The sequence below is a fragment of the Streptopelia decaocto genome (assembly GCF_964273445.1).
Source record: "Streptopelia decaocto genome assembly, chromosome: 12".
Classification (NCBI taxonomy): Eukaryota; Metazoa; Chordata; class Aves; order Columbiformes; family Columbidae; genus Streptopelia; species Streptopelia decaocto.
The window spans coordinates 174701-202699 of record NC_138667.1 but is presented as its reverse complement, the minus strand read 5'-3'; the positions used below and the strand labels follow the sequence as shown (position 1 = coordinate 202699).

At 43.7% G+C, this 27999-nt stretch overlaps 1 protein-coding gene and 1 long non-coding RNA gene across 3 annotated transcripts; one reads left to right on the top strand and one right to left on the bottom strand.

The window, feature by feature from the left end:
* Window positions 1-245: 245 nt before the first annotated feature.
* On the bottom strand, window positions 246-27951 carry LOC309445070. 2 transcript variants are annotated; one of them, XR_014185222.1, is made up of 5 exons: window positions 27868-27951; window positions 23109-23245; window positions 22261-22372; window positions 4788-4870; window positions 246-1010 (listed from the first exon to the last, which is right to left on the bottom strand). It is a non-coding gene; the product is annotated as an uncharacterized lncRNA (long non-coding RNA). The 2 variants fall into 2 exon arrangements; XR_014185223.1 differs by lacking the exons at window positions 246-1010; window positions 4788-4870 and adding an exon at window positions 15538-15675.
* Window positions 325-11773, top strand: LOC309445069 (GDNF family receptor alpha-4-like). The gene is made up of 8 exons (XM_082063526.1): window positions 325-416; window positions 3981-4256; window positions 4954-5046; window positions 5418-5763; window positions 5837-5946; window positions 7002-7136; window positions 8094-8224; window positions 8525-11773. The coding sequence occupies exons 1-8, from the start codon at window positions 374-376 to the stop codon at window positions 8657-8659; spliced, it is 1269 nt and encodes a 422-aa protein (XP_081919652.1). The 5' UTR covers window positions 325-373; the 3' UTR covers window positions 8660-11773.
* Window positions 27952-27999: the final 48 nt, after the last annotated feature.

Here is a 27999-nt window from a genome sequence, read left to right as displayed (position 1 = left end):
TGCCATGAATCAACGGTCTTCCACAGCCCCTTTCAAACGCGCCCCTTTTGAAACGTCCTTGCAAATGTTGTCTGGGCAGCGCGTCCCAGCGCCGCGGGGCGCTCCGGGGACACCGCGGGGCGCTCCGGGGACACCGCGGGGCGCTCCGGGGACACCGCGCCGGGCGCCGCAGACCCCGGCCGGCCCGCCTCGGGCACGCGCCTCGGGCACACGCATCGGGCCGGGCCGCGGGGCGGCGCTCGCCGCGCGCAGCTGGACGGGGCGGGCTGGGGGCGCCGGGCCGGGCCGGGGCGGGGCGGTGGCTGCTCAGCCCGCGGGGGATGCGCGGGGTACGTGAGCTGCGCTCCAGAGCTCGGAGCGACCGACCGCGAGCATGGGGCTCGCCCTGCTGCTGGGGCTGCTCCTCACCCGAGCCGGTAACCGCGCGGGGCGGCGAGCGGGGCGGGGCGGGCTGGGCTGAGCGCGGCGGGGCAGAGCGGCGCGTCCCCCGTCCCTCTCCCGGCGGGGGGCGAGCGGGACCCGCGCCCGGTGCGGGGTGGCTCCCCGGGCCGCCCCTCCCTTCCCCGGCCACCGGCCCGGCAGCCGCGAGCGGCGGGGAGAACTTGCTCCTCAGGCCGGGCAAGGCGAGCGGCTGCCCCAGCCGGAGCCGAGAGCGCTCCGCAGGGGAACGCTGCTCCTGGGGAGGCGGGAGGAGCTGCCCGGGTCCCCTCGAGCGTTTGAAACGGGCAGGTGCCGGGAGCGGAGCCCGCGGCGCGGCAGGAGCCTGGCCGGACCTCTCACACTGCCGAAAGCTCGTTCTGATACCAACCTTCCTTGCGTTCCCTCTCTGAAATGCTTCAGGCTGATAGCTTCCGAGATGAGGCTTAGTTTGCAAAGACCAACGCAAGGAGCTCCTGCAGAGATGCAGCTTTTCGTTCTAGTCTTCTGGTACTGACAGGTCACAGGAGCTGAGGATACAAATTACTCCTCTTCCTAATTAATCTCTTTTGCAGTCTTCATGGCTGATGTGACTAGAAGCACAGAAATTACAAAACTGCTCTAAAGCGTTCCTAGACTCTGGCAATGAGATGTCAGCGCTTTATATTCAGAAAAAGCTGCAGCTGCTGAATATCACAACAACTGCTATAAAACCGGGTGACTGCACGGAGACCTCACTACAGCACTCACAGCCACGATTACAATAGATTTCCCACAATCTTCCATGTGCAAATACTAGCGCTTCTTTGGTAACTGTGCTTAATAAAGGAAAGGTTTCCCTTCTGCAGTCATCCTCTACCAATAGCATGGTGCACCAAGGGCATTGAAATAATACATATATATTTGATAAGACATGGAGTGAACAGGGAGAATAAAGGTGTATTGTATTACCTATCCCTCTTTTCTAAGGTATAAATAATCATAGGCTGTGCATTGATTATCACATTTTATCAATTTTTTTTTCCAGCTACAGAAGGGATTCCCATATACCTGCACCTTTCACATGTTCTGCAACCAAGGCCATAGGTCTAGGAAAGAATTAGCTTTCTCATTCTTTCACATTATTATCTGAAGTACTAAGACAAGGTTTTAAAAATGAAAGAGCATGTCAAGTATTAGGGATTAAGACAATGCATAGCTATTAAATTATGTCTGTAGAGACGGATTTTTATATTTGAGGTTTACAGCGCCTTCACCTGAAGCATCTGATAGAGGCCTGTGGTAGAAACACAGTCCATCCGCTTACACCCAGCTCTGCTCTACCTTGACAATTACCATATCACTTTAAAGTTCTAAAAATGTCACTTCAAGCTCAGGTCGTTGCTGAGCAGAATTCTTAAGGCTAGGAAAGTACATCGTGTCAGAGAACAGTTTGGGTTGGAGGGACCTTCCCAGCTCCCCCAGTCCCCCCCTGCCATGACAGGGACATCTTCACCAGCTCAGGTTGCTCAGACCCCGTCCAGCCTGGCCTGGGATGTCTCAGGGATGGTTCATCCACCACCTCTCTGGCCAACCTGGGCCAGGCTCTCACCACCCTCCGAGCAACAATTCCTTCCTCATGTCCAGCCTGAATCTCCCTCCTCTAGTTTAAAACCATCACCCCTTGTCCTGTTGCAACAGGCCCCGCTAAAATGTCTGTCTCCATCTTTCTTATCAGCCCCTTTTAAGTACAGAAAGGCTGCAGTAAGGTCTCCCTGGAGCTTCTCTTCTCCAGGCTGAACACCCCAACTCTCTCAGCCTGTCCTTTTATGAACTTTCTACAACAGCTGCTGCAAGCCACTGTTGGACACAGGATGCTGCAGAGATGGGGCAGACCAATTCACTCAGATTAGGGTTCCAAAAGCTACTGGAGAGAATGGACTGATTTGCTATTGGGAATTTGCACTGATTGCAACCTTACAGGATGTCATCACACTCAGAATGTTCATTAAGGTTGTGTCCAGGTGTAATGTCTAACCAAAACTTACTGTGCTGGGTGCAAAGCATTTCCCATGGGAGATTTGTTTTTCAGGGAGCTTACAAAGTCATACAGTCTCTGTGTAACAGCCAGATGAACAAAGCACACTAAGCTGCTAGAAAAGCAAAGAAATTTGCAAAGTGAGACAGAGACACCTAGATAGTATTACTGGGCTGTAGGAAAAGTAGAAAGTTTGAGAAGCAGACTAGCATGGAATTATGCAGCTTACAGCAAAAAAAATGATGAAGCCAGCAAAAGCGAAGGAAGTGAAAGAATAAATAGATGGTGAAGGTGGTATACCAGGTAATGTAAGCCGTACCAAGATTTCTTTCTAATGTGTAGAGAAAGCAGGCTGAGATAGTACTATTGTACCTGCTGAACAAGAGAATGATAGGAAAGCTCATGTACCCAAAGAACATTAAAGGGAGATGTAAGGCTCAGCAGTGTCATTTCCTAAAACCAGCCAAGCAGTGTTACCCTGAAGGGAAGAAATGTACTATCCTATATATACATTCTATTAGCAAACAGTCTTGTTCCAGGTGTTCATTGTACTTATACTGTAGACACAGATTCATACACTACAGAAATGAAGAAAGATTATAGACTGAATTCACCTATTTGTGACAACATAATGCTAGGTATCATTCCAGTATTACCCTTAGGAGACAGCAGTCCATATAAAAAATTGTAAAAGCTGAAAAAAAGACTAGTTTTAAAGATCATATTGTTAGTTCAAGATTACTTAATACTTCCACATAAGGCGGTGCTGGGGTGTGTCTGTGTGTGTATATAATCAATGCATGTGTTACACAAATATACCAACACACAGAGATACAGTCAGAGTTCACAGTCATGAACAGATGAAAGCTGGAAGGCCAAGCCTGCATCTCTGTGTTTTTGGCAGGGAGCTCAAGGACTGGGTTCTATATACTTAAACTGATTGCATATCAGCACTCCTGTACAAAACTACTTGCATCTTATGTTTAAGTTCTCTCCGATTATGCAAAAAATATGCATTCTTAAGTTTCCAAGCTCAGTAGTTGTTTTTACGCTCTACAAATGGCTTTCTCAGTACACCTCTTAACGACGGGTGCGTAGCTCAGCAATGGCAGCAGCACTGACTCACAGCACACAGGGTGGTGTTGCTATGTGCTTCTTGCACTGCGGTTTTCATTACCCAGACAGAGGAGCTTCTTCAAAGCAGGCCTCAGCAATGGCAAGGTTTCTACAGGGATTTACCACTCCATAAAATGCAGAGCCGTCCCTGATCCTGGGCAAGTTGAAAGAGTTAAGGGTGATAAAAAAAGGGTTTGCTAAATAAAATTATTTTTGAGACTTTTTAACCTTTTGTTTCCTCCTTCAAGCATTAATACTCATCCTTTTGTTTCTAAATGGAGGCAGCTTTTGTTCCTTACTATTTCATATGAAGGACCTTGGGCAGTTCTGCCTCTTGAGAGCAGTCCTTATTGAACACAGAACACTGACAAAGTGCTTGTGCGGTGTTCATCATTACTGTAATCCTAACAATGTGTTCTTGCTTGACCAGGAGACCTCCTGGCTCTGCCAAGGAGTGACTGCGTGGCAGCAGAACAGCTGTGCCTCTCGGACTCCACCTGCAATGCCACATACAGGACCCTGGAACACTGTGCCCTTGCTAAGACTCGCTTCCTTCCCCTGGACCATGAGAGCAGGGTCCGATGTCTGAACGCAGAGCTAGGCCTGGCAAACAGCTCTTTGCTACACTGCAAGTGTCACCGGCGCATGAAGAGACAGGAGCACTGCTTACGCATTTTCTGGACCGTTCACTCCAGCATGACAGATGGTGAGATGAAATAATATGAATTTACAAGGTACTAGTAAGGCTTGCACTTGTCCCCCATCTGAACACAACTGCAAAAGGCCACGTCCCAGCACTGCAGGTATCGCTTTGGGACCACATCTCCTCGTGAAGAGGAGTCATTACTGCTCTGTTTGATAAGCAGAGAAAACTGACCTGGTCTGGGACCGGCCCTTCAAATACACCAGGGACCCTAAGAAACAAAGATAGCTACTCTGAGACAGTTGGATTTAGTGCTGTGAGGAGAGACCACCACGAAAATCACCTCAAAATATTCATGTCTGTCCATCACTGAAAATGGACATGCGTTTATGACACATGGTGTAATGGCATCCTTGAGCATGCTGCCTTTTTCCAGCTTTAGTGGGATGCTTCTGCTTGGCCTCCCACTAAAGACCACCTATGCTGCACATCTCGCTAGTACTGATGCTGAAAAAAACAAGTGACAACACAGACCAAATTCCAGCCAGAGGGAATCTGATGGCAAAATGTAATGCTGTTTTTACACAGTAATACCTTTGCATCTCCAGCAGAACCATTCTTGGCATTTGGCTTTGAGCAAGACAGAGCATCTCTGAACTCCAGCCCGAGGAAACAACCTGGTACAAATAAGACAAAAACAAAAAAAAGCTGGTCACAAAGCATTTCTCCCACTGCATAAAATGTCTTGTATCTTGCCTAGGTTATTTCCATTTGGAGACCTCTCCCTATGAGAATCCAGCAAATGAAGAGCACTGGCAAACAGATTATAATAAACTGGCGGCTCTGTTATCAGGTAAGGACTGCAATGCTTACACGATATAATGCTGCCTTTTCTTACATTTTCTGGGGCTGAAAATTATTAAGGACAACAAGTTGGGGTAATGGCCCCTTTAATCAGAGGAATGCCTGCTCTGGATACTTGCCTCAATTTGTCCCCCCCATAATGCATTCTCTGAAACAAACACACCAATGTGAACCAAAAAAAAATAATATTTGTAACCAGTATAACTGCCATGTCATACTACAGGCACATAGCAAGACTAATCTGCTGTGTTCTTTTTGATGTTCCCAATCTGACCATCCAGTCAGGGCTGCTCCTGTTTCCATGCAGAATCTTTTCTGGAGACTTGCTTCTTTGTTTCTGGGTTTCCTTTGGCTTTATAGGCTCACAGTTATCAGGAGATGCAACAAATCCATGCCTGAAAGCAACTCATGTCTGCAATCTGAGCAAGAAGTGTGTTCGGCTGCGCACAGACTATGCCTCTACCTGCACCAAGGGAGCGGGAAGCGAGGACGTGTGTGACCGTCGCAAATGCCACAAAGGGCTAAGGAATTTCTTTGAGAAAGTCCCCGAGGATTTCACCAAAAGGATCCTATTCTGTCCATGTAAAGATGAACTCTGTGGAGAACGACGCCGGAAAACTATAGTTCCCGATTGTTCCTTCCAGTACAGCACCAAACCAAATTGCCTCTGGCTTCTGGACTCCTGCTTAGAAGACCATATCTGCAAGTAGGTCCAGTAGCAGCAGACATGAGCCAAGAGAACAGCATCGACGCTGATGGTCTCATTTTCCTTCCCACAGATCCCGACTGGCTGACTTCCAACAAAACTGTCAACCTGCAGACACGTCTCCAGATGGTTGCTCTCAGCACAACCGTGCTGTGTGCCTGCAGGCTTACATGGGCATGATTGGTAAGTGATACCCACAGAAACACACAGGCTGGATGCTTTCAGGCCACAGCCTGGCAGACATACGCTGATGCTGTGAAGGAACATCTTGCTCTCCTGCAGGAGACAGTGCTCAGTAAACTAGTGAACATGCCTTTGCCTGAGTGATGCTAGTGCTCCTCCCTCTTGCTCCTGAGGTAAATGCAGTCCAAGGAGAGCTCTTTCATGGCATTTACCACACCTTGTCCCATCCTCTGCTGCCAAATCAGCAGCACTTGATGGAGATTTTTGAACATACGTTTACATCCTCAGCTGCTGCATTGTGCTTTAAATGCCGAACCAGCAGGGCTCTCTGGGCCTGCATGAACCAAGTCATTCCTGCTGCAGGAGTCCCAGTCACAGCAGTGATTAAACATGACATCCCCTCACTACCTTTTAGACTCCTGATGATTTGTTAGTATTGTACACACTGTCTTCTCAGAGCCAGACAAAATGTGGCACCACCAGCTGTTAGAAGGAAGGTCGTCTTTGGTTTTAGGCATTCACTGCCAACCCGCTAATACTTTTTCAGAGTGGCTCAAAAGAAGAGCTGTAAAGAGCAGCAATATCTCAGAAGCTGTAAATCTAGACTGTACCCTCTGGTTTTCCAGACATCTTTTTTGGTTTTGTGCCAAAGGAACTCTGGCTGAATTGCACACTACAGATGTGCAGCATTCGTTTGGCACAAGGCATTTGGACACACAGTGTTGCCAGGTACACAACAAGAGCACCTTTCGCTGCCATGTGCTCATACCACAGTTGAGTCCCTGCAGATGCTTCACATCCTTCAGTCTAATTCTTGCGCCAGCCTCAGGTATCGCTGCACCTCACCATCGGATTGCCTGAGCCAGGGGTAGTGATCTCTGCGCTTCCTCACAGCCCAGCGGACTCAGACAGACCCCCCGGCCTGCGTCAGCTCTCGTGGGTCACAGCCATATTGCAAAGGAAGGGCAGCGTTTCCTTTAATGGAACAGGGCACGCAACGTGTCTTTCATTTGGTGAAGTAAATCCTGATTGCAGTTTCTGGGGGTTTGGGACAGGCACGCCCATGACACCCAACTACATCAGTAACTCCAGCGTGGAGGTGTCCCTGTGGTGTACGTGCGAGAGCAGCGGGAACCAGAAGGAGAAGTGTGACCAGATACTCGGCATGTTTGAGAGCAACAAGTGCCTTGGTAAGCATTGACTATATCACAGAATCAGAGAAACAGCTCAGCACAGAGAAATTAAAATGCTCTTGATTTTAAGATCCTACATGGCATTGCCCTTGCGTATAGCTCTGTCTGCTGCAGTGTCTCCATAGTCTCCTATCCAACCTATAGGACCAGGCTGGATCTGCTCTCAGAAGTGTCTCTGTCTTTTGGCAACACTTCTGTTCATCTCAAACACCATGAAGCTATTTCCAAACAGCATTCAAATGAAGGAGTTGCAAAAAAATCACCAGGGCAGGTCAGACATGCTGTGTCCATAGGTGGCTGAGTAACTGCATCAGTGCACCAGGATTATGGGCTTTAGGTTCCCCTCTTCCCCATCCTTTCCTGTGCTTGCCTTTGGCTCTCACTTTGTCAAGATAAGTAGCTCCTGACACACCCCATGATTAGATTCAACAGCATAGCGGTTACAAAAATCCTGTTACATGCAACTATGTAATCCTAAATCTTTATTTTTTTAATCTCCCTAGCATTTTACAGACATTAGTAAGATTTAAATATTTTATGTTTGTAAAAGCTTCCAAAGGCTATCAAAGAAACCAAAATCATTAGATAAATTATTAATATTTAAACCTACCTCCTGCTGTATAGAAAAGCCTTACACCCAGCACTGTCGATTCACCTACAGCCTAAACGCCCCATCTGAGATACTATATACCTGCCCCTTACCAAACAGACAGCTGGGAAAGTCCCAGAGGCCCTCAAGTACAGCGCAAATTACCTTTGCAGTCTGCTCAACCTCACGAGTGAACCCACAAACTAACAGGCCATTCACTGAACAGAGAAAAGTATATTCTAAATCAAAGCCATACAGCCCGTGAGTGCATTTCCTAAAATAGCTCCCCTAGACTTCTGTTCACCAGACTCCAAGGTGTACGAAAGAAAAGCACAATAAGACTCTCGCTTTACTTCTGTTTGCAGAAAATACCATTTGGTCTCAAATGCACCTGAAGCAGACAGCTCTAGAAAGACAAGAGGACTTATTTTATTCATCTTCCCTAAGCTTCCAAGGAGACAGTGCCAGCACATCTCTTGCTTCAGAAATGTCCCAGGTATGCATTGCTTTGTAGCTTTCACAAAGTAGCGAGTCAAATGGCTTAGAGATGGTACTTGATCTAGAAATGTGTGATTCTGGACATCAAAGCGAGGGATGCCACATGCATGCAGAGCCCTGGACCATTTCACCTCAAGCTATTTCTCCCACAGACGAGCAGAAATGAGGCTGTGCTGCCTGGCCACAGCAGTTTCCTGAAGTCTCACACCAGTGCTCAGAACTGCAGGTTCTGCAGCCAGACATTTGAGCATAAATGGAGCAAAAAAACTGGGATTCATTCCTCCTTTTCATTTCCTAGGTGGCTGAAGGGAAGACACAGCGAGACATCTCCAAACACAGCAGTTTGCCTATGGCCTCCTCTGTATATTCTGGAGCTGCTATTTCTTGGCCATCTCTGGCACTGTTGCTGCCCTTGTTGCTGAGCCCACGTTAACTTTGCATAAATGGCATCTTTCTTTCCCATATTATTAATCTTATTCTATATCCAGGCAACTTCCACTACTGATTTATCTTTGGGAAACAGGCGGCTTCCAGAAAAGAGGAATGGAACAGCCTTAACCCAGAACAGCAGTCCCTGGAAACCTCCCCCGACTTGCACCCCACTTTACCCCAGTCAGTTTATGCTGAGCTCTGCAGGTATGCTGGGCAGCCATTGCTTCCGCCGCGTTAGCATTTTCAGTAGCAGTCAGACTAATATTCCAGCACAATTTAGAACAGAGGTCTGAGTTCTGACAGAACTTGTGCAGGGTTTGGTTTCTGACTCCAGGGAGGGACCTGACAGCGTGTCCTACCACCACCGCTTCTGGAGCTATTCCTCAGGCATGCAATCATAGAGTAACTGGGGTTGGAAGGGACCTGTAAAAATCATCTAGTGCAACCTCTGTGCCACGGACAGGGACATCCTTAACCAGACGAGGTTGCTCAAAGCCTCATCCAACCTGACCCTGAACACTTCCAGGGTGGGGGCATCCACAAATTCTATAAGCAACTTGTTCCAGTGTCTCACCACTTTCATAATAAAACATTTCTTCCTTATGTCTAATCTAAACCTACAGTTTTTCAGTTTAAACCTGTTGCCCCTTGTCCTGTCACTACAGGCCTTAGTAAAAAGGCTTTCTTACCCCACAGTGGGGTCTCCCCAGAGCTTCTCTCCAGGCTGAAGTTCAACAGGCCTTGTTGAACTTGATGAGGTTTGTGTGGGTCTGTCAAGGCACAGAATACAGCATACCATCCTAAAGACTAGAAGGCCATGTTCCAGGGTGGGTTGCAAGTAAAGCTCAATAAACATGCACATAAAGTCCCTGGTAAACACCAGTTCTGGATTACTTTCAGTTCCCTTGTCAAATTAATTCAAGTATATGAAAAATCCCATCCCAGATCAAGGACACCATACTCCAGTTTATATGCTCACTCTTTTCTGTTTTGCCCCTTGCAACAGATATATATTTCATCCATTATGACAGCTAGCAACAGACTTGGGCTTTGTGGTTAAAGATGGATTTCTGTGCTCAACTCCAGTAAACTTAGTCTTATCTAGCAAAGGATGACTGTGCCTGGCTCCAGGACAAACCTTCTTAGTAATGCTGAGAGGATGCATATAGCTCTTTGAAGCTGTATTTACCACAAAACCCCTGGGACATTCAGTTGCAAAAGATCTCTGGGAGCTGCAACTACCTTGTACCTCTTGACGTACTCAAGCTGTCATTGTCCCCTTCCACACTGCCTGCCCAACCTCCTCCCTCCTCTGCAAGTTCTATTTCATGACCTGTTTATTCTGTGTGTAAATGTGTGCACTGTGTAACTGCTGTTATTTGGTACTGCATTTGCCTGTTAAAAAGTGATGTTAAGTGAATATTGATTTCTGAGCATAGGTTAATAGTCCACAATCAATTGTGTTCAAGACTTGCCTCATCAGCCAGCCTACGCTTTCAGGATAGCTAGAAACTCAGCTTAACGCAGCTCTTGCTGGACTTGCCCCTTGCTCATCCTATAAGCTACAACAGATCTCAACAATACTACACACAGCCTAACACTATTACAATCCTGAGTAGATGCAGAACAAGTGGATATTTTCTTTACGCTGTGCTTTATCTGTTGCCAGGAAAGCACCAGCTAGGTAGAATGATGTGGTTCCCAGTCACTGTCAGACACCTTCGTATTACAGAACCTCACACTGCCGCGTGTATCAGAGTAGCTGTCCCTCTGCAGTGCTAACATGTCCATTTCAAATTCTCTTTACTTCCCAGGCAGGTAGGGCAAGGAAAGCACTGCCTGAGACAGAACCACCTCCTCTCATACAGAGAAGCAACATCTTATTTCCATGCAGTATGAACAAATATCATGTTGCCTCAATTAAGAGGAGTACAAATGCTGGTATTTCCAATTACCTACTGAAATGCAGCTATCTGGATCAAGAGACAGCACTGTTTCCACGTTTGCTACTATTCTTTAATGAAAACGAAGTCCATGTTACCATATTCTAATATCTACATTAGACCATCCTCCATATGGTGGGACCAGAAACGTGTCAAGACTCTTGACTGTAGGGTAATAGCATCTGTTATCTGCAGAACTCAGTAGAGAGTGACAGGGAAAAAGAAAATCTTGTTCTTTCCAATATTCCACAAATCAGTGAGGATATTTGGGAGAAAGGTGGACTAGATTTCCCTGAGCAGCCTGTACCACACACACACGGTGTACTACATTCATCTTCCACTCATCTGCACTATCATCTTCCTTCCTTCCCCACGTCAGTGTTTTAAAACAGGCTGATGTGGAAAAAGGTATCAGCGTTTTGTTGTTCATATTCACAGCACTGTGGACCTTTGGCCCCTTATCCCTACTAAGAAGGTTATTGATTGCAATTGCAGCCTCCTGTCATGTTCTGGATTACACAGGAAAATGCTTGACATTCAGAGAAATCCTGCTCTAGACTGAAAATAAAGCAAAACATGTAAGTTGGGGTTTTTCTCCAAATGTCCTATGTCCCTTTCAAGTGTACATAAGTACCTTTATATACACACTGCCTCTTAGGCTTGTTCATCAATAACTGCAAACAAAATTCACCTCTACATCTGCATTCACAGGTACTCGCACTGCTATGAGTACAAACCCATTTTTACGTTGGCTTTTGTAACACCTGGTCTGCAAATATCAGTTTTTCAACTACACAGCATACATGCATGCACAGGTATAACTACTACCAAGGAATGTCATGCTAATATCAGTACCAGTTCAGTTCTTTTAGTATCACTGATGTTCGAAGACTGGCCAAGTTACCCAAACGCATTCAGAGCAGTTCTTACTAACCATACTACAGGGCAATTTACAGAAACCCCTCAGCTTCTGTTCCTCAGAAACTGGAATACAAAATCCTGTGAGTACCTTTGGTCTAAATAAAAAAATAATCTAATAAAAATTCTCTACCCTGACAGTCTTAACATTGAGCTCTCAGCAAGCATATAAAATGAGGGAACCTTGTAATTCTTGTAATGTAGAGTATTTTTTAAAATGTAAAATAATGCCAAATCTCGCTAATAAAATTTATCTTGCAACTCTAGAAGTCTGCCTTCCTTTGCATTTAATAGCAGCTACATTCCTTGTCTCCTGCTGCTGGAGGCATTATGGGAAAGAAATTTAAAGAACCGAGGTAGACAGAATCTCTTACAAAGCGACCTTAACAACAGCTTTTACAGACACTGTCAGGTACTTCAGATGTGGCTTCTAGAACTCTGACACAGCTTTAGATCCCTTAGCGTGGTCTGATGTGGCATTTACAAAGGGCATCAACATAGTCCTTGTCCAGCAGCGAGCTCAGTCACTGTGTTAGATCAATTGTTTCTTGTGTGACAACTGACACAAGCAATGCACATCTCCTGCCTCAGGTCATAAGGAAGGTGATGCTGGAGATAAGCCTTGAATTTGGAAGTCCAAAATTATTGTGTCCTTGCCTCAGTAAAACCATTCTCACTGCTTCCAGTAAACGCATGTTTCAGCAAGAATCCAGAGACTGCAGTTTTCCTTTTAGATCCCTGGCATGAATCTTAAAACCTCACAGTAAAAGCTAACTTCGAATTGACAACACCACAGGTTCAGCAGTATTTTTTCAATACATCCTAAAAATCATAAGTCATTCTATTTGCTAAAATGCTGGGCAACTTTACACAAGAACAAGAAGGAAAACTTTCCAAGTGAACTTGGACGTGCCCACGAGCCAGCCCGAGGTGCGGGGCCAGCAGGGGAGCAGCAGGCGGCCCTGGGCGCTGGAGCCGAGCAGCTGTAAGTACCATCAGAGCCTCATCGCTCCCACCGCGGGGACTCTGCGGCTGAACCTTTCTCCAGATGAGAGCTGGTGGGCTGAGGCTGGGCTTAGTCTCTAATGGAAGCTCTCTCAGGGCGATGAGCCCTCCTCCAGGAAGCCGCTCGGTGTTTGGGTTTTTGCGAAGCTGGGGGTTAGCGGGGTCAGGGCAGGCAGCACTTTCTCCAAGTGCCTTCGCGAAAATAGCCCCACAGACTCTCCATTTACAGCTGATCACCTCCATTATCCCCAGGCCAGGAGGAGATGATCAGCAATTGTTAAGTGCTTGATTCAGACTAATAGCTCACTGCTAATTCCCCCAGTAATGCGAATCTAAATTCCTGGTAAACAAACTGACTGCTTTTCACACACAGGGATGAATGCCAAAAGCCTAATATTAGAGCTCTGGAGCTGAAGCTTTTAGAGTAATCCTGTCCACTTAAAGATGTTTAATGACATTATATTATGTACAAAATAATTAGAAAATGAAGGCCCGCTTGGAATCAATAGGTTACTGTCTAATTAAGATGAAAAAGGGGCTCTACCCTGCTTTAAACAAGTTTATATAAAAATGGTGTACCTGATAAATGGTGCTGATAACTATGTCTTTACCTTTGGGCAGAACAAGGCAGCCATTAAGCTAGCACAAAATAATTGTGTGATTTTTGGCTCATCTTTCTTCTTATTGGTCCCACCTATTTTCCTGTAAGGCATGAGATTTAGCTGTTCTTCTCCTCCCCCCAGCAGATGACAAAATGTATTAAGCAACATTAAAATAGCTTATCCTAATAGACAGAAAAAGAATCTTTGCCTTTTTTCTTGTGTGGCCAGGATCACTGAGTTCACACCACTACATGCTTTAAGAGCTAAGAGATGTAGACTGAGCCTCCAGAAACACTTTGCAAGACCCACTAGTGAGCTGGAGAATGTTACAATTACCTCTGCGTGTAGATAAAAAGACTGAGAAATGTTCTACTGATTATTTGACTGAAATAAAATTAATTAGTAAATTAGTCTTCGACTTCATTGTATATCAGCAACCTCTGATCAAAACAAAGAGCAAAGTTCTAAAAAGTGCTAAGCAGAGTTAGAGCAACTGGAACTATATATCTAACAATTTTTATTGCACTTTCACTACACGACACACACATACACTCTGTTACATGTAACACCCTCTTTAAGATCATGCAAGAAGAAAACAGCTGCAAGACACCAGTTTTGTTTCTCCTGCCGCAACCATCAAGGATTCCACGTTCGCACCCAAAAATAAAGATTTTGATCTTTATATTCCCGCCTTCCTCTTTCCAGTAGACTGCTCTGGTGGGGAGAGCAGAATTGCTTTCCTGGAATGATGCTGCTTGTTCTAAACTATGTCCATTCCTATTCTTAACCTTTTGGCATTGGGTCAAGGAGGAACATTACATGGCAATATCTGCACTACAACACATACAGAGTCAAAATTAAGGTTTTGTTTTACAGTGGCATAGTCAGCAAGAAAGAGCTGCAAGCTGTTTTATAATGCTGGAATTGTTGTTGCAGGTAAATTATCCTGGCATCCACAAGTGCTAATTTAAACTCCACTGAGAGAAAAGCATTTATTCTGCTATTGTGAGACATAAATCATAGCATACTTGCTCTCAGAAAAAACAAGTATTATGTGACAGATTACACGTATGAAGTTGTGACTGTGATAACAGGAGATTGGACCTGATGACACAGGATGTTCTTTGCAGCCCTAAGTCCCCAAACAGAGCAAGTGGAACTCAAAACTGTTTTCACAATATTTGTCCTATTTTAGTTATTCTGGCCTTGCTCTCATACTATCAGGCATTCCAGTGGACTATAGAAAGGGTGATACCCCCTTCCCGATTTCTCAAAACATCTAGGACTCAACAGCTGTAAGCAGAACATACTAAAATGTGTTTTCTCCTAAGGAAAGGACACTTAAAACCAAGCTGGCTGCAAATCTACATGCCAGTTAAGAATCCTGCATCATAGGTTTCACCATGAGCTCTTCAAAAAATTGCCAAGGACCTTCAAGAACTGTGGGGTATCAGTTGTAATTCAGTGCTTCATTTCACCGAGGACTACAGGAAAATGGCATGAGAGTCAGAATAATGGCAAATGTTTCTTCAGAACGGGGCATGTTAATATTGCAGACCATGTGCACTGGACAGTTCTGTTCTCTTTGCAGTTATCATTGCTGTAGGCTCTTGTGTGCTTGCAGATTCGCACATAACCCATTCAAGAAATGTTTTAACAAAGAGCAAGCAAAGTGCCACTCTGCTCTCCTCCCTTTCACTTTTTTCCCCACCAGTCTAGAACTTGGATTACTTTTCCTTCGGTTTCAGTTTGCCCATTACACAGTGTCAATTATAGGTCACTGAGCCCACTGCAAGGAGCTGAAATTTCTTCAGCCATCCCCGCACAGTTACTCGTTCTGCAGCTTTCCCAACCAGCAGGTTTGTTGTTGGTTTTTTTTCCTTCCTCTCCCTAAAGAATCTTTTGATTAGCTGAAGTCAGTTTTGCTAAGTGCCAGTGGCTCTGAGAAGCTTGTTGTGTCAGTGATCCCCAGGGCTCCATTAGGTTTTCAGGGCTATAAACCAAGAATTGCTCAGTCTTTTTGTAGAAATGTGAGATTAGCAGCTAATTCTTCCAGCCTCGAGCTCTTTGGATTTCACTCCCATCATTCCAAACTAGAGCATGACAGTTCTAGCAGAATTCAGAATTAGTTAAGAGATTTCCCATATTTTTTCTCAATTTCAATCCAGCCTTGTGCAAAAGTTTCAATGCACTAGTAGTCCAGGTCCTCAAATATACTACACAACAGTTTGCTATTCTACATCCAACTTGGAAACGCAGTGCTATCACATCAGAACACTTCTGGTGCACTGAACACTTCGTTCTTCATACGCAAATAGAAATCACAGTGCAAATGCAAGTTCTATATATTTTTCCAACGTAGAAAGGCCCTTAGGCAGAGAGAGATCATGACTTGTCATGAAGGAATTTATTAAAAAGTTTGGGGTGAAATCTCAGCCGTTTCATTCATACTACAGTGGACATATATTCCCTCTCCGGGGCTGAGATGCTAACACTAGGAGCTCAAGGCTGGCTTCTGTTCTCAAGCATCATCAAGTTACATCTTCCATCTGGTATATCAAGCACAATAAAATGGTAAGAAAAGGGAAAATATTAATAAATTTACTAGATTATCATAAATTTCTTTTTTACCAATCTCAGCTTAGTTTCAGATCTCACCAGAAATACTACTGTCATTCACAATAGCATAGTATTTATTATCCACCTGAGTCTTGTATTTTAAGTTTGTATAGTCTGTTATGTTATAAAAAAATACAAATGCAACTTTTCAAGTTAAGCTCAGTCATACCCCGTTTATCCTCAGGTCTTCACTCCCTATCTTCACCTAAATTTCCACATTTCTCAGCAGCCTCAAATCAGTCAAAGGGGCAAATCACCCACTGAGAAGGATTATAAAAGCATCCATTCACTGAAACAGCTCTGGCCAGGCTCACCAGCAACATACGCCCTGGACAAGTAGGCAGCAGGAAGATAAATTTGCTTCACAAGATATTTAAAAGAAAAGTCAGTCATTTAGATGATCTGTTTTGCATAGACTGAGCTAATCTGGACAAAATCTAACATAACAGGAGGACACATTTCAAAACACAAACAAGTGGACAGCCTCAAGCAGGGGGCTCTTGTTCAGCCTAATGCAGATGTCAGTTAATTAGAATAGGAGGTTATATCATTACCAGCCAAATCAATATAAAAGGAATTAAGAGCTCGGAGAGCAAGCTGCCCTGCTTTCCAGCACAGCACCCGGGGCTGTATTTAGCTAAAATTCAATACACATCAGCGGACAATCAATGTAGTCTTGTATGGGGATGTCTTCTTGAAATACTTTAATTGGACTCTCTAGTGTTATCAGTGCTAAACAAGATGTCAGATTAATGTAGAAGCCTTCCCAAATGGGACTGGCAGCCTGCAGTCTGGAGAAGCCACTTTTACTTCTATTAAAGTCTCACTGGCTTTCCAACGTGTATTAATAGTACTATTTTCACAGTTATCTTAAGAAAGAGTGACTGAAAAGCATCTTTTCATACAGATGCTCCATCCTGTAAAACCCAGCCACCTCCACACTGCAAGAGCAGATCCACCCTGTTCTGCAATTTCAGTCCCAGGCTTCGTTAATCAAGAACTTGTCAGTCACACTGCACGGACAGTTGTTACCGTGAATTTGTGACCTCTGCAGAGAATATGAATGATATTGAAATTAGCAAGTGTCAAATACTCAAATGACAACTCCTGTAACTGGTATGAAATTTGACAGGGCAGTATTACACGCAGCAGCATACACTTTTCATGACAAAAATTTTAAACACTTTACGTTCTGTATATTCCCTAAGTAAAACTGCAATATCATTTTATCACCTAACCATGAAGTTATTTCTACTGCACTTAATTTTACATTTGTTTTAAAGGTAGCGCACAGCAGCTACGTTACAAATTTCCTGCATACTACAAAACAAAGCAAAATCTTTCCTCTGAAATGTTGTATCTAATGAGATAAGAAACAAGTAGATCTACAAGACGACAGTACTAAGAGAAACAAGGCAACATTCACATCACACAGATCCGTATAACCCAGGGCTTCGACACTTCAAACAGAAGAAAACATTAACTGTATCTAAAATGCCACAGAATATTTAGTTTAAATATTTTCTGACAGAAATTTAAATTCCACAACCAGCTCGGAACAGGCAGTACTGCAGCTAGCACTGACTGGCACTATAATCTGACAAGACTGCTGACAATGTCCACAACATGCTAAGGAAGACAAGCATCTGTAAGGCAGAAAACAGCAGTAACATGGAATTTTCATTATTCCTGTTTAGATGGGTAAGCATGACAGCATGGAACATCAGAGCAGACTGAGAAACACGCTGTCAGAGAGACTACAGCATAGAAAAATCAGAAATAACAGTGAACTCAGGAATTTTAACTACACATGAAAAATAGTAAGTGCCTTCAAAGCAGAAGTGCCCAATGTCCCAGTCAGCTTCTGATCATCTTCTCTTAACTGCGAGCTTCTGAGTCTGCCCAAAACCAAAACAGAAGCGTACCCGAGGAAGAAAAGCAGATGAATAACCATCGAGAACTACAAGGGCATGCCAGGATGTGCAGAGGCAGACAGAAAAGCAAAAGTTCAGCTCAAATTGAAATTGGTCAGAGATGTCAAAAACCACAATAAAAGGTTCCCAAGGTACCCTGCACTTGGGTCATAAAACAACCCCATGAATGCTCCTGGCCTGGGGAAGAGCAGCTGGAAAGTTCCCAGTGGAAAACCTGGGGCTGTTGGTGACAGCGACTGAACATGAGCCAATGTGTGCGAGGTGGCCAAGAGGCCACCAGCATCCTGGCTTGTATCAGGAATAGTGTGGCCAGCAGGACTACAGAAGTGATTGCACCACTGTGCTCGGCACTGGTGAGGCCAAACCTTGAATCCTGTGTTCAGTGTCGGGCCCCTCATCATAAGGACATTGAGGCACTGGAGCGAGTTGAGAGAAGGGAACGGAGCTGGTGAGGGGCTGGAGCACAAGTGTGATGGGAGCGGCTGAGGGACCTGGGGGGTTCAGCTGGACAACAGGAGCTGAGGGGAGACCTTCTGATCTCTGAACTGCCTGAAGGGAGCTTGGAGCCAGGGGGGTCGGGCTCTGCTCCCAAGTAGCAAGTGATAGGACAAGAAGAAATGACCTTGAGTTGCATCAGGGGAGGTTTAGATTGGATATTAGGAAAAAATTCTTCACAGAAGGGGTTGTCAGGCATTGGAACAGGCTGCCCAGGGAAATGGTGGAGTCACCATCCCTGGAGGCATTTAAAAGGCGTTTAGATGAGGTTCTTAGGGACATGGGTTAGGTTACAGTTGGACTTGATGATCCTGAGGCTCTCTTCCAACTGAAAAGATTCTAGGGTTCAAAACACCCAGCATAAACAGAAAGAAAATATTGTCCTGCTGTTAAACAGCAGAGGTGAAGCAGTCACCAACAACGCTGAGCAGGCAAAGGGTCTCAGCACCACCTTCACCTCTATCTTTACCAGCATGGTTGGGCCCCAGCCCTTGGGAACAGAAATGAGGTCGATGCCAATGCAGACCCATCATCAGTGAAGGGAGGGTTGGTACGGGAACCATGACAGGAGCTCAGCCCCTACAGATCCCTGGGCCCTGACAACATCCACCTGAGAGCATTAAGAGAGCTGCTGACATTGCTGTGAGGCCGCTCTCCATAACCCTTGAGAAGTCATGAAGATCAGGGGACGTCCCACAAGGCTGGAAGAAGGCTAATGCCACCACATCTACAAGGAGGACTTGAAGGAGGACCCAGGAAATTATAGGCCCCTCAGTCTTACCTCAGTCCCTGGGAAAGTTATGGAAGATATTTTAAGGAAGTGTCATGCCTGTCAAGAACTGGCCATCAATTCACAAAACACCCTGACACAAGGAATGGGATTACAACCAATGGCTCCACTACTGACTTTTCTAGTATTTGTCAAATGTGCTTTTTAAATAACAGTACCCCAAACTCTTCACACAGGCCACCAGAACTCATTTGTTTTGGATGTACAGTCCCAAACCCAACTCAGCATAAAAAAAATTCTCAAGGTTATATCAATATAATCTGTGTAGCTTTCAAATGTTAAATAGCACTTTCATAGTGTGTCCTGGAAAAACATGAAGCCATTATTTCTCCCCAGTAATAAAACATCTAAGCAATGTAGTACTTTCTATGATGGAAGAGCTACACTCCCTATCTTCCATTACCTTCCAGTTTAATTAAATGTTCCTTGAATAAATCTCATGCTTACACTCTCATGACATGCTACCAGTGCTGACTTCTCCATTTATAAACTGAACGGATTCAGCCCCATCATCCCTGCTTATTGTACCCGTCACTCACAGAAAACTCCATACTCTTAGAATCAGTCTTCTCTGGGTCCTTCTTTGTTAGTTATTAATTTGATATGTCTATAGAACTGAATTAATTATATGAACTAGGTACCAACAGACCTCTTTTTACTTGTTTAGAGTGGCCAAGAGGTTGAAGTAGAACAGGACACCAACATTCCTTGAAGTGAAACTACCAGAAAAAATTCAATTTACTAAGCAGGGATACGTGCACTTGATTTAGTTTCAGTTTTCAGCTAGGCAGAAAGCATTGGTTCAGGGAGCACGAAAAGCCTCCTCTTTGGCTTTGAATATAGAACCTTCTTACTTATCTATCACGACAGCAGAATAGCACTATGGGAAGTGCTATTTTAAAACATGAGTATCCTTCAGTCCACTGAAACAGCATGGTGATTCAAGCTAACCTGTTTTAATTAGAACAGATGAGAGGAGAATGTATGTTCCACTGCCATCCTTCAGCAGAGGAAGGGATATGCTCCAGAGGAGATGCAGTAATAGTATAAATCACTATTGACTTAATGATTACCAGTCATCTGACCAAATGCCACTAGGCAGCCTGGAAAGAGAAGGTGTCAAGTACCATGAAAGTTCTTCCAGATCTTGTCAGCACCTAATATGACAGAGTAAGAATAAGCAGTAAATCATATACCTCTAGCAGTAAACCTATATAAGGTAATATTTTCCTTTCCTGAACTAAGACGGTTACCAGGAATTTTTATAATGTTGTATTTCAAGATGCACTCCATGATGATCGGGAGTCATCCTAACTTTTGACAATGATAAGAAAAACAATGTAATCTACTTTCATTAAAAACATCCCTACAAATTCCCCTATATTGCATCTCCATTATATTGATCTAGTGGGGTTTGTGGGGTTTATATATGTCTTGCTCTTAAAAGGGAGGAGAAGAGACATATTCTGTATATATGTTTAACAACCTGGGCATCTAGAGGCGATTCACAAAAAACTCTCAGAAACACTTTAAAAGCATGGATTACATAAATTATTAAATTAAGTACTTCAATGGCTCGAGCTAACACTCCACATACCAGTGTTCAAGTTAAACCACCAGTTAAACCGAAGGTACTTAAAACCCCAATTTCTGTTGACCTGTGGAGAACTAACCAGAAACAAGCTAAATCATAGAAGTCACTACTGGGTTTCTCAGCCTTTCTAATCCACCATAATGCAGCTAGCACCACACAAGTTAGATGTACTAAATTGTGTTTCAGAATGGCATCACTCTCAGTTAAAGAAAATAAAGTCAATTATGTGCAGAACTTCATTTTCCTTAGGATGTCTAGTATAATCCACTGTTACATAGAGGAAATAAATTTTGCATTTGTATCAGATCCAGTGGCAGCAGAAACCACTTCTGCAGCAATTCATCAACATGGTAGAAACCTACATGTGTGCTACTTATCTTCCATCCAAATCGGTACAGCTCTGTTAACAAGCTGGGAATTTTAACCTGGTTAGCACAGGTAATAAAATCCCTGTGATACAGTGTTGCTGTTTACTTGGATATTCACAACGTCCTCAAAAATTCTTCTCTTGAGCACGGCTTACAAATCATTAAGTTCTGGTGAAATCTGAGGAGTCACCACAACTATACGAGGAAGTTAATTAATTTTATCACTGCCATAGGAGAACTTAGCCTGCTAAAAAAAAAATAAATTAAAAAAAAAAAAAAAATCAGGCCCCTAAAGCAGAAAGAAAATTGCTTTAATACTTGCATGACTACATGCTGGGGGCCACCCAGCTGGAAAGCTGCTTTGCAGAAGAGGACCTGCAGTCCTGGTGGACAGAGAGCTGACAGGAGCCAGCAGCGTGCCCTGGCCGCACAGAGGGCTGCGTCAGGCAGGTCAGGAGGGGACCCGTCCCCTCTGCTCAGCGCTGGGGAGCCCACACCTGGAGGGCTGGGCCCAGTGCTGGGCTCTCCAGTGCAGGAGAGACACAGACATACTGGACAGAGTCCCAGAAAGGGCCACAAGGATGATGATGGGCCTGGAGCACCTGTCATATGGGGCAAGGCTGAGAGAGCTGGGACTGTCCAGCCTGGAGAAGGCTCTGGTGGATCTTATCAATGTGTACAAATACTCCAAGGGCAGGTGCAAAGAGGATAGAGCCAGACTCTTCTCAGTGGTGTACAGTGACAGGACAAGAGGCAATGGGCACAAACTGAAACACGGGACGTTCCCTCTGAACATCAGGAAACACTTTTTTACTGTGAGGGTGATCGAGCACTGCAGAGGTTACCCAGGGAAATGGTGGGGTCTCCCACCTTGGAGATAATCATAAAACATTATCCTCTTTTCTCAAATGGAGAGTAAGTATAGTGAAAAAGGGAAAAAAATGCCCGGTCAGACCAAATATAAATAAAGATATACAGAAAGAACTTGTAAGAATCTCCTGACATTAGAAATCTGAACTGACGTGCTCAGTAACAAAGCTCTGATGCGTAAGGAAACTACCAACAGCTTTGGCCGCTATTTTATTTCCATGCTCCGTTCCTAGGGGGAGGGAAGAAAAATAAAAACCATTGCATATCAATAGCTTCTACTTCTTCCAGTATGAAGTTTGGGCAATAATGAAAGGGGCAGTTCTGCCTTCCCACATTCAATTCCCTCACTCTTATGTTGACTGCAGGGGCCCCATGAATGGATTTTCAGCCCAATTAGTTCTTTCATTAACATCTAGATGTACAATCACTAGTGTCAAAACAAGGATGGAAGGTATAGGACTAACCTTTCCAGCATACAGAGCAGACTCGGGTCAGAGGGCGGTGCTAGTGGAGCCACAGACTGCAGTGTCTCTGTGCTGACTGGGCTCTTATCAGTCACAGATTCCTCCTGCTCACCTGCAAGATTAAGACCACCACTCAGAATATTGTCTCCAGCCTCTCCTCTCCTCAGTGACTTCTAGGATGCATAGCAGCACACTAAATGCAATCCAATCAAACTAATATAGTTTTACAATTCAGCCTAACCATAATTTTTGAAGACTGGTTAAAACAATTGTCTTGGTCTCTTGAAATGGGAGCAAGTCTCTTCTCCCATAAGTCAGGAACTGCAGTTTAGCAACAATCTGAAGGCTCCTGAATAACAGAACCCTTCAGAATCGGCATAGTTCTTCACAGTTTCACTGTGATACCTAGGGGTGTCAGTGGGCAATATGCTAAGCAGACGGTGCATGCTGGTTTCCTCAGAGCACCTGGGCTAATTATGCATGCATAGCAGATACTACATTCAAGCTCATCAGAAGCTGCAATTAAATAAAATCTCTTCAAAACAGAAAACATATGGCATGAGTCAATGGACTTCTCAGATATAAAGAAGTGATTCAGGCACAATAAACACTTTTGCTGCATGACTCCAGGGTCCTCAGGGGTATTCTATGTCACCTCATCTCAATTAACCTCCCAAGAAAGCAATTCAGATCTGAGCAAGAGAGAGAAAAAAGACATTACTGACAATACACAAAAGCCTACTCTGATGTCATAATGCTGTATTACTTGAGTCACAGGCAGATTTCCTGGAATTCAGTTTTGAAGCAGGAAAGCAGACAATAAAGAATATAGAAAGAAGAACACCTACCTGCTGTGAATCAAAGCAGAAATGATTTCAGATGCCCATGAAGTTAATATTACTGCTGAAAGCTGAAGAAGCTTTCCAAACTGTACCTTAACACGCTATTCAGCTTCAAAATATTCCCCACGGCAATTCTGCACATACTGCAAATGAAGAATACAATAGTTCTAACACTCTCACGGTAGCTTCTGGGTTACAAGATGGTTTTCTATCTCTTTACTTCCAAAAAAGACAATTTACTGTAAACTCATACCTGCCACTACCTGTTCTGACATTGTTATTCCAGCACCACCCTTTACATACCAGCAGCAACACAAATAACCATCAATACTCCATTATATTATTTAGAGACACTTTTTTCATTATGCTACACTGCATTGCTCACAGGAAAATCCAGTTTTTCCTTTGGAGCAGGGATACTTTTTGCTTTCACGTGTTTGAGCCTAGTTATAATGACTTAACATTCACAGTCCCAAAACGCAATTATTTTTGCACCAGCCAAACTGAATACATCATAGAAGGCTAGATCAAACAAACGCCTTCTGAACTCTGCTCAAAATAGTTACAAAAATATGGCAAGTATCTAACAAGTTCTCATTTTATAGCAGAGAAAGAATTCTCTTTAGAAATGTGCTGTTGTCACACTAAGACCTTCTGAAGTATAATTTTTCAAGACACAGAAATTACATCACTGTTAGCAGCAGTCTCTGAAATGGTATTATCTGGTAACCTGTGCCCTGCTCTTGAAGAATGAGAAACATCTTGACTACTGCATGGACAGAATAGTTATATACATATGCATACATTCCAAAGTTTGTAGTTCTAAAGAAGTTACCTTCAAATTTCCCTTGAAATAACACAGTTCAAGTATCCAAAAACCAATTATAGGATACCCAGTTTAAGAAGATTCATACTACTTTTCTTTTTTTTTTTTTTTTAAACCAAAGGTGACTTAAAGAGGTGTAACATAGCATACATGTACAGTCCAGACAGAAATATAACTCTCATTTCCAGAAGAACACTATTAGAAAGAAGAAATATAAAGAATATCTGAAAGAAAAGCTTGTCGCCATGGGATTAGAAGTTTGACAAGAGTCCCCTTACATAAATAAAAGCAATTCCACACTCAGGAACTCAATAACTGTGTCACAGAGCGGATACAAATTTCTGGGTAAGCTTTTTCACTTCTGACAGGCAATCTCCTTTATTTTGAAACTATCCACAGTGTGTGAGAATTTATTCTTCAGTCTTGATGTAAATCAAGTATAAACGGCTTCCCTCACATCTTAGGGTCACATGGTTTCCAAGCGCTAATCTTAATGATGTCCTGGCAGACTGTACAACGAGCAAAAGCAAGAGGTGCATTAACTGTGCTAAATAGAGAACAGAAGCAATAGCAGGAAAGAATTTTTATTACCTCAAATTTCTCAGTGTAAAATTATACAAGAACCTGTAATCATAGCTGATTTTTAAGCGAGTTAAAATGCACAGTTTGATAGCATCACAATGAAGAAGTTGAATTCAGATAACACAGAAGTCTGGATTCTCTCTGTCAACAGATTGAATTCCCTGTACTGGCAAGACTTGGTAAAGGCCGCTTACACCAGACTTCATTGAGCAAGATTTTTAACTTTGAAAAAAAAGACCCAATCCTTTTAAAGTAACAGTATGGACACAGCCCACTTCTATGGTGGACATAATTCCCCCTCACACACAGACCTTCACTGGTTTTGTCACCATGTTTCCATGGGGGACTAGAGACAGTGTCACCCAGGCAGCTGCGCAATGATGTGCTGAACAAAGCCCTGCTCCTCCAACAGCACCCAGTTAGTACAGCCAAATTAATCTGTATCGCCCTAAGATATTATCAGTTTTCATGCACAGAGGATTTAATTAGTCCCCTGCTCTAAAAGCCAGACCTGGGTGTCACTTAAAAGATGCATCTATTACACAGTGGCATGACAGGAAGAGTTATGAGTTCTCATTATGAAGCAAGTCTTGAGAAATTGAATTATTGAGCTCTTAGCCATCATTAAGTACCCTTTCCCCTCTTCTTGCTGCTTCAAGGTAGAGCCCAAAGCGCCACCTTTTGCTGAAGAGTTGGAAGCACAAATAACAAGTTCAGAGGCTGGTGAACTACTGCAGTGACAGGTACTCACACACTCAAATCTACCTGGTTGTGGACCAGAAAGTAAACCTGTCTTCTCACCGAACAGCTCAGAATGTCAGACCTGCCCAAGCTGCTTCATGCGAACAGCTGGGGCATACCTGCCCAGGTGGCACACGGCAGGAACCTGACATAAAGGGTATTCTGCCCAGAAAGCATCCAAATAAGTGGCACTTTATGCATTTTTGCAGAAGGTTCCATATTTCTTACTGAAATCTCATAGAGCACTTCAGACATATTGCTACAAAATCCAGTCAGGAAAACAGCACACAATACCCAGTGGGCCCAAAACTGGAGATAAACAGACTCTGACAAAATCACTTCACGGTCCTCACGCGCACACAAAATCACTCATTGGATTCTTGTAAAACTGAACAACCTTAAATGAGAACAGTGAAATTATCAACCAGCTATCAAATACAAAATTTAGGAGAACAGCCCACTCTAACAGGTGAACTCCAGAGAACACAAAAGAGACTGTAAGGACAACAACAATTTATCTTGAGGAAAAAAATATTCTGAGTCTCTTTTCATCTGTGTTTTGGGACAGGGCAAGGAGAGAAGGAACAAGAAACAAGTCAGGCATCTTGTGTTGACTAGACCCATCTTCGTAGTAAGAAAGAAGTTTTATTTATATCTTGGATATACAGGCTGGCAGAGTAATAGAAGTATTTTCTGTGAAAACTACAACTGGACTTGCAACTTATTTGGCTAAAATTAATAAAGGAAATAAATACGTAATATTAAAATCAGACTTCAAACAATGGACTAATTTGCTCTGTCTATTTGAAAGACCAAGAAAGACTATAAATAATTGCCCACTTAACCACCTGGGCTTTTCCTATTTCTGTCAGCCTTTGCAGAACGACCTGTCCAGCGGTGCACAGACACTTTAGAGAAGCACTCCAGCAGGCTGAGCTCCTGGAAAGGGTTTGGGGGATTTCCCCATCATGATGTCTTTCAGGCACTTCCTTGCTGACATTCAGCTGCTGGAGGTGACCTCACTTAAGCCTCATTTTGCTGGTTCTGTGACCCCTTCCTCTCATGTTACCCCACGCCATTTGCTCAGTGATCCCATTGCATTACCCCATGCCCTTTTTTCATCTCTATACCCTCGATTTCGTTAGGCTGCTCCAGATTAGATGGTTCCAGATCAACACAGTCACAACCCAGAAACTGTCATAGTAATCATCAACAAACTGAAGGCTGGTGGTAACTGTGGAACCTAAACCAGAACCAGTGTAATAAGAAATAGTGACATTCAGTGGCTCGCCAAAAAAAGAATCTTTCATTATGATCATAATATATCAAGTATGGTGACATCATGATAATCAATTACACTCCTTTCATTACTAGTGAACTTGTGGCCAATTCAAACACTGGGTCCCCTGATTCGACTCACTCATGTAAAAAAAAAAGGTGATTATGAAGGACATAATACTAAGAATATACTGCCCTTAGCATCACAAAAAAGGGAAAAAAAAGTGTGATCTGTAAATGGCATACGAAATTAAATTGTACAGCATTCTTTCTTAATTTCTCTTTAAAAATAAAGAGTTAAAGCTGACATTCTGATACTGGAATGAGCACAAAGGCGCATTATTACCTTTCTGGAAAAGCTGAAAAAAGTTATGGAGCGTAATGAGCCCAAAATACATGCTTAAACTTCTGTACTGTTAGAACCAAATAGCATAAAAATGATACGGAGTTAAATTACATTCTAGTGTAGCTACCAGAGCATCAGAGGAAAAACATAACAGGAAAATAAAGAGGCTGAGATGAAGAAGCAAATACTTGGTTAAAAGTACAGACTTGAGAGACGAGTATTAGGACTGATTCTACTTCATGTTTTCAAATAATTATTTTTAGCACAGGAAGTGCAGTATTTGAGTGAAAATTTTCTAACGATACTAAGTTAGGAGGTGTTATCAGCACAAAGGCAGATTGAAATACCCCATTAAGAAACAATCTGATGACCCTGAAGACTAGAACCAGAGGACAAGACAGCACACAGACACTACATAACGAGTATTTCTGCTATCAGCGAGGAACCAATCAACTAGAAACCAGAAAGCCTGGCATTTCTTGATCTCAGAATGATTATGATGCTTCAGCGCTACTGGACTCGTATCCTCAGCTTTCATCCAACAGAAGGCACCACCAGTCTACAACTCACACCAGAGAAATTTAAATTAAACAAATGAGAGCAAAAATTCAAAATAAAGACCAAATTAGCAGTGAGTAAGATTTTCAGTTGCCACTAACTGAGGAAAGCCCCCCCCAAAGTCTCCTTATGGTACTAACCCTTCCTTAGATGCCTCTGAAAGGCCCTAGATTTCTCTAGGCCTTCTTTCTCTTCGTTCTGTAGTCTCAACAAACATTACCTTCATCGCCTCAGAGTACACATCTGTTAAAGACGGGTAACTATATATCTCAGTGGAAAGGCACAAAGTCCAAACAGTTAATAACCTTCCGACAGCAAGCAAAAAGCGGGTGAAAACTACTTAAAAAGGCAAGGCTCAGAAGAAGGGAAGGATAGCGCCAAGACAAGCAGTTTGGTGCATTGGGAACTCTCATGGTCAGCCTTTCCCAAAGCACCTTGTTTTGCCGCCATTGCCCCTCCTGGCTCCCAGAGGAGACACTTCCCCGCAGGGGAGGAGAGAGCGGGGCCGAGCGGGGCCGAGCGGGCCGCGGCTGAGGCCGCTACCGCTGAGAACGCGCCTCCGCCAC

Excerpts from the sequence above, each read along its gene's own strand:
- LOC309445069 (XM_082063526.1), top strand. The coding sequence starts at position 374 with ATGGGGCTCGCCCTGCTGCTGGGGCTGCTCCTCACCCGAGCCG. Across the intron at positions 5,764-5,836 it reads TTAGAAGACCATATCTGCAA|ATCCCGACTGGCTGACTTCC; the intron begins GTAGGTCCAGTA and ends TCCTTCCCACAG. Across the intron at positions 7,137-8,093 it reads TGAGAGCAACAAGTGCCTTG|AAAATACCATTTGGTCTCAA; the intron begins GTAAGCATTGAC and ends TTCTGTTTGCAG.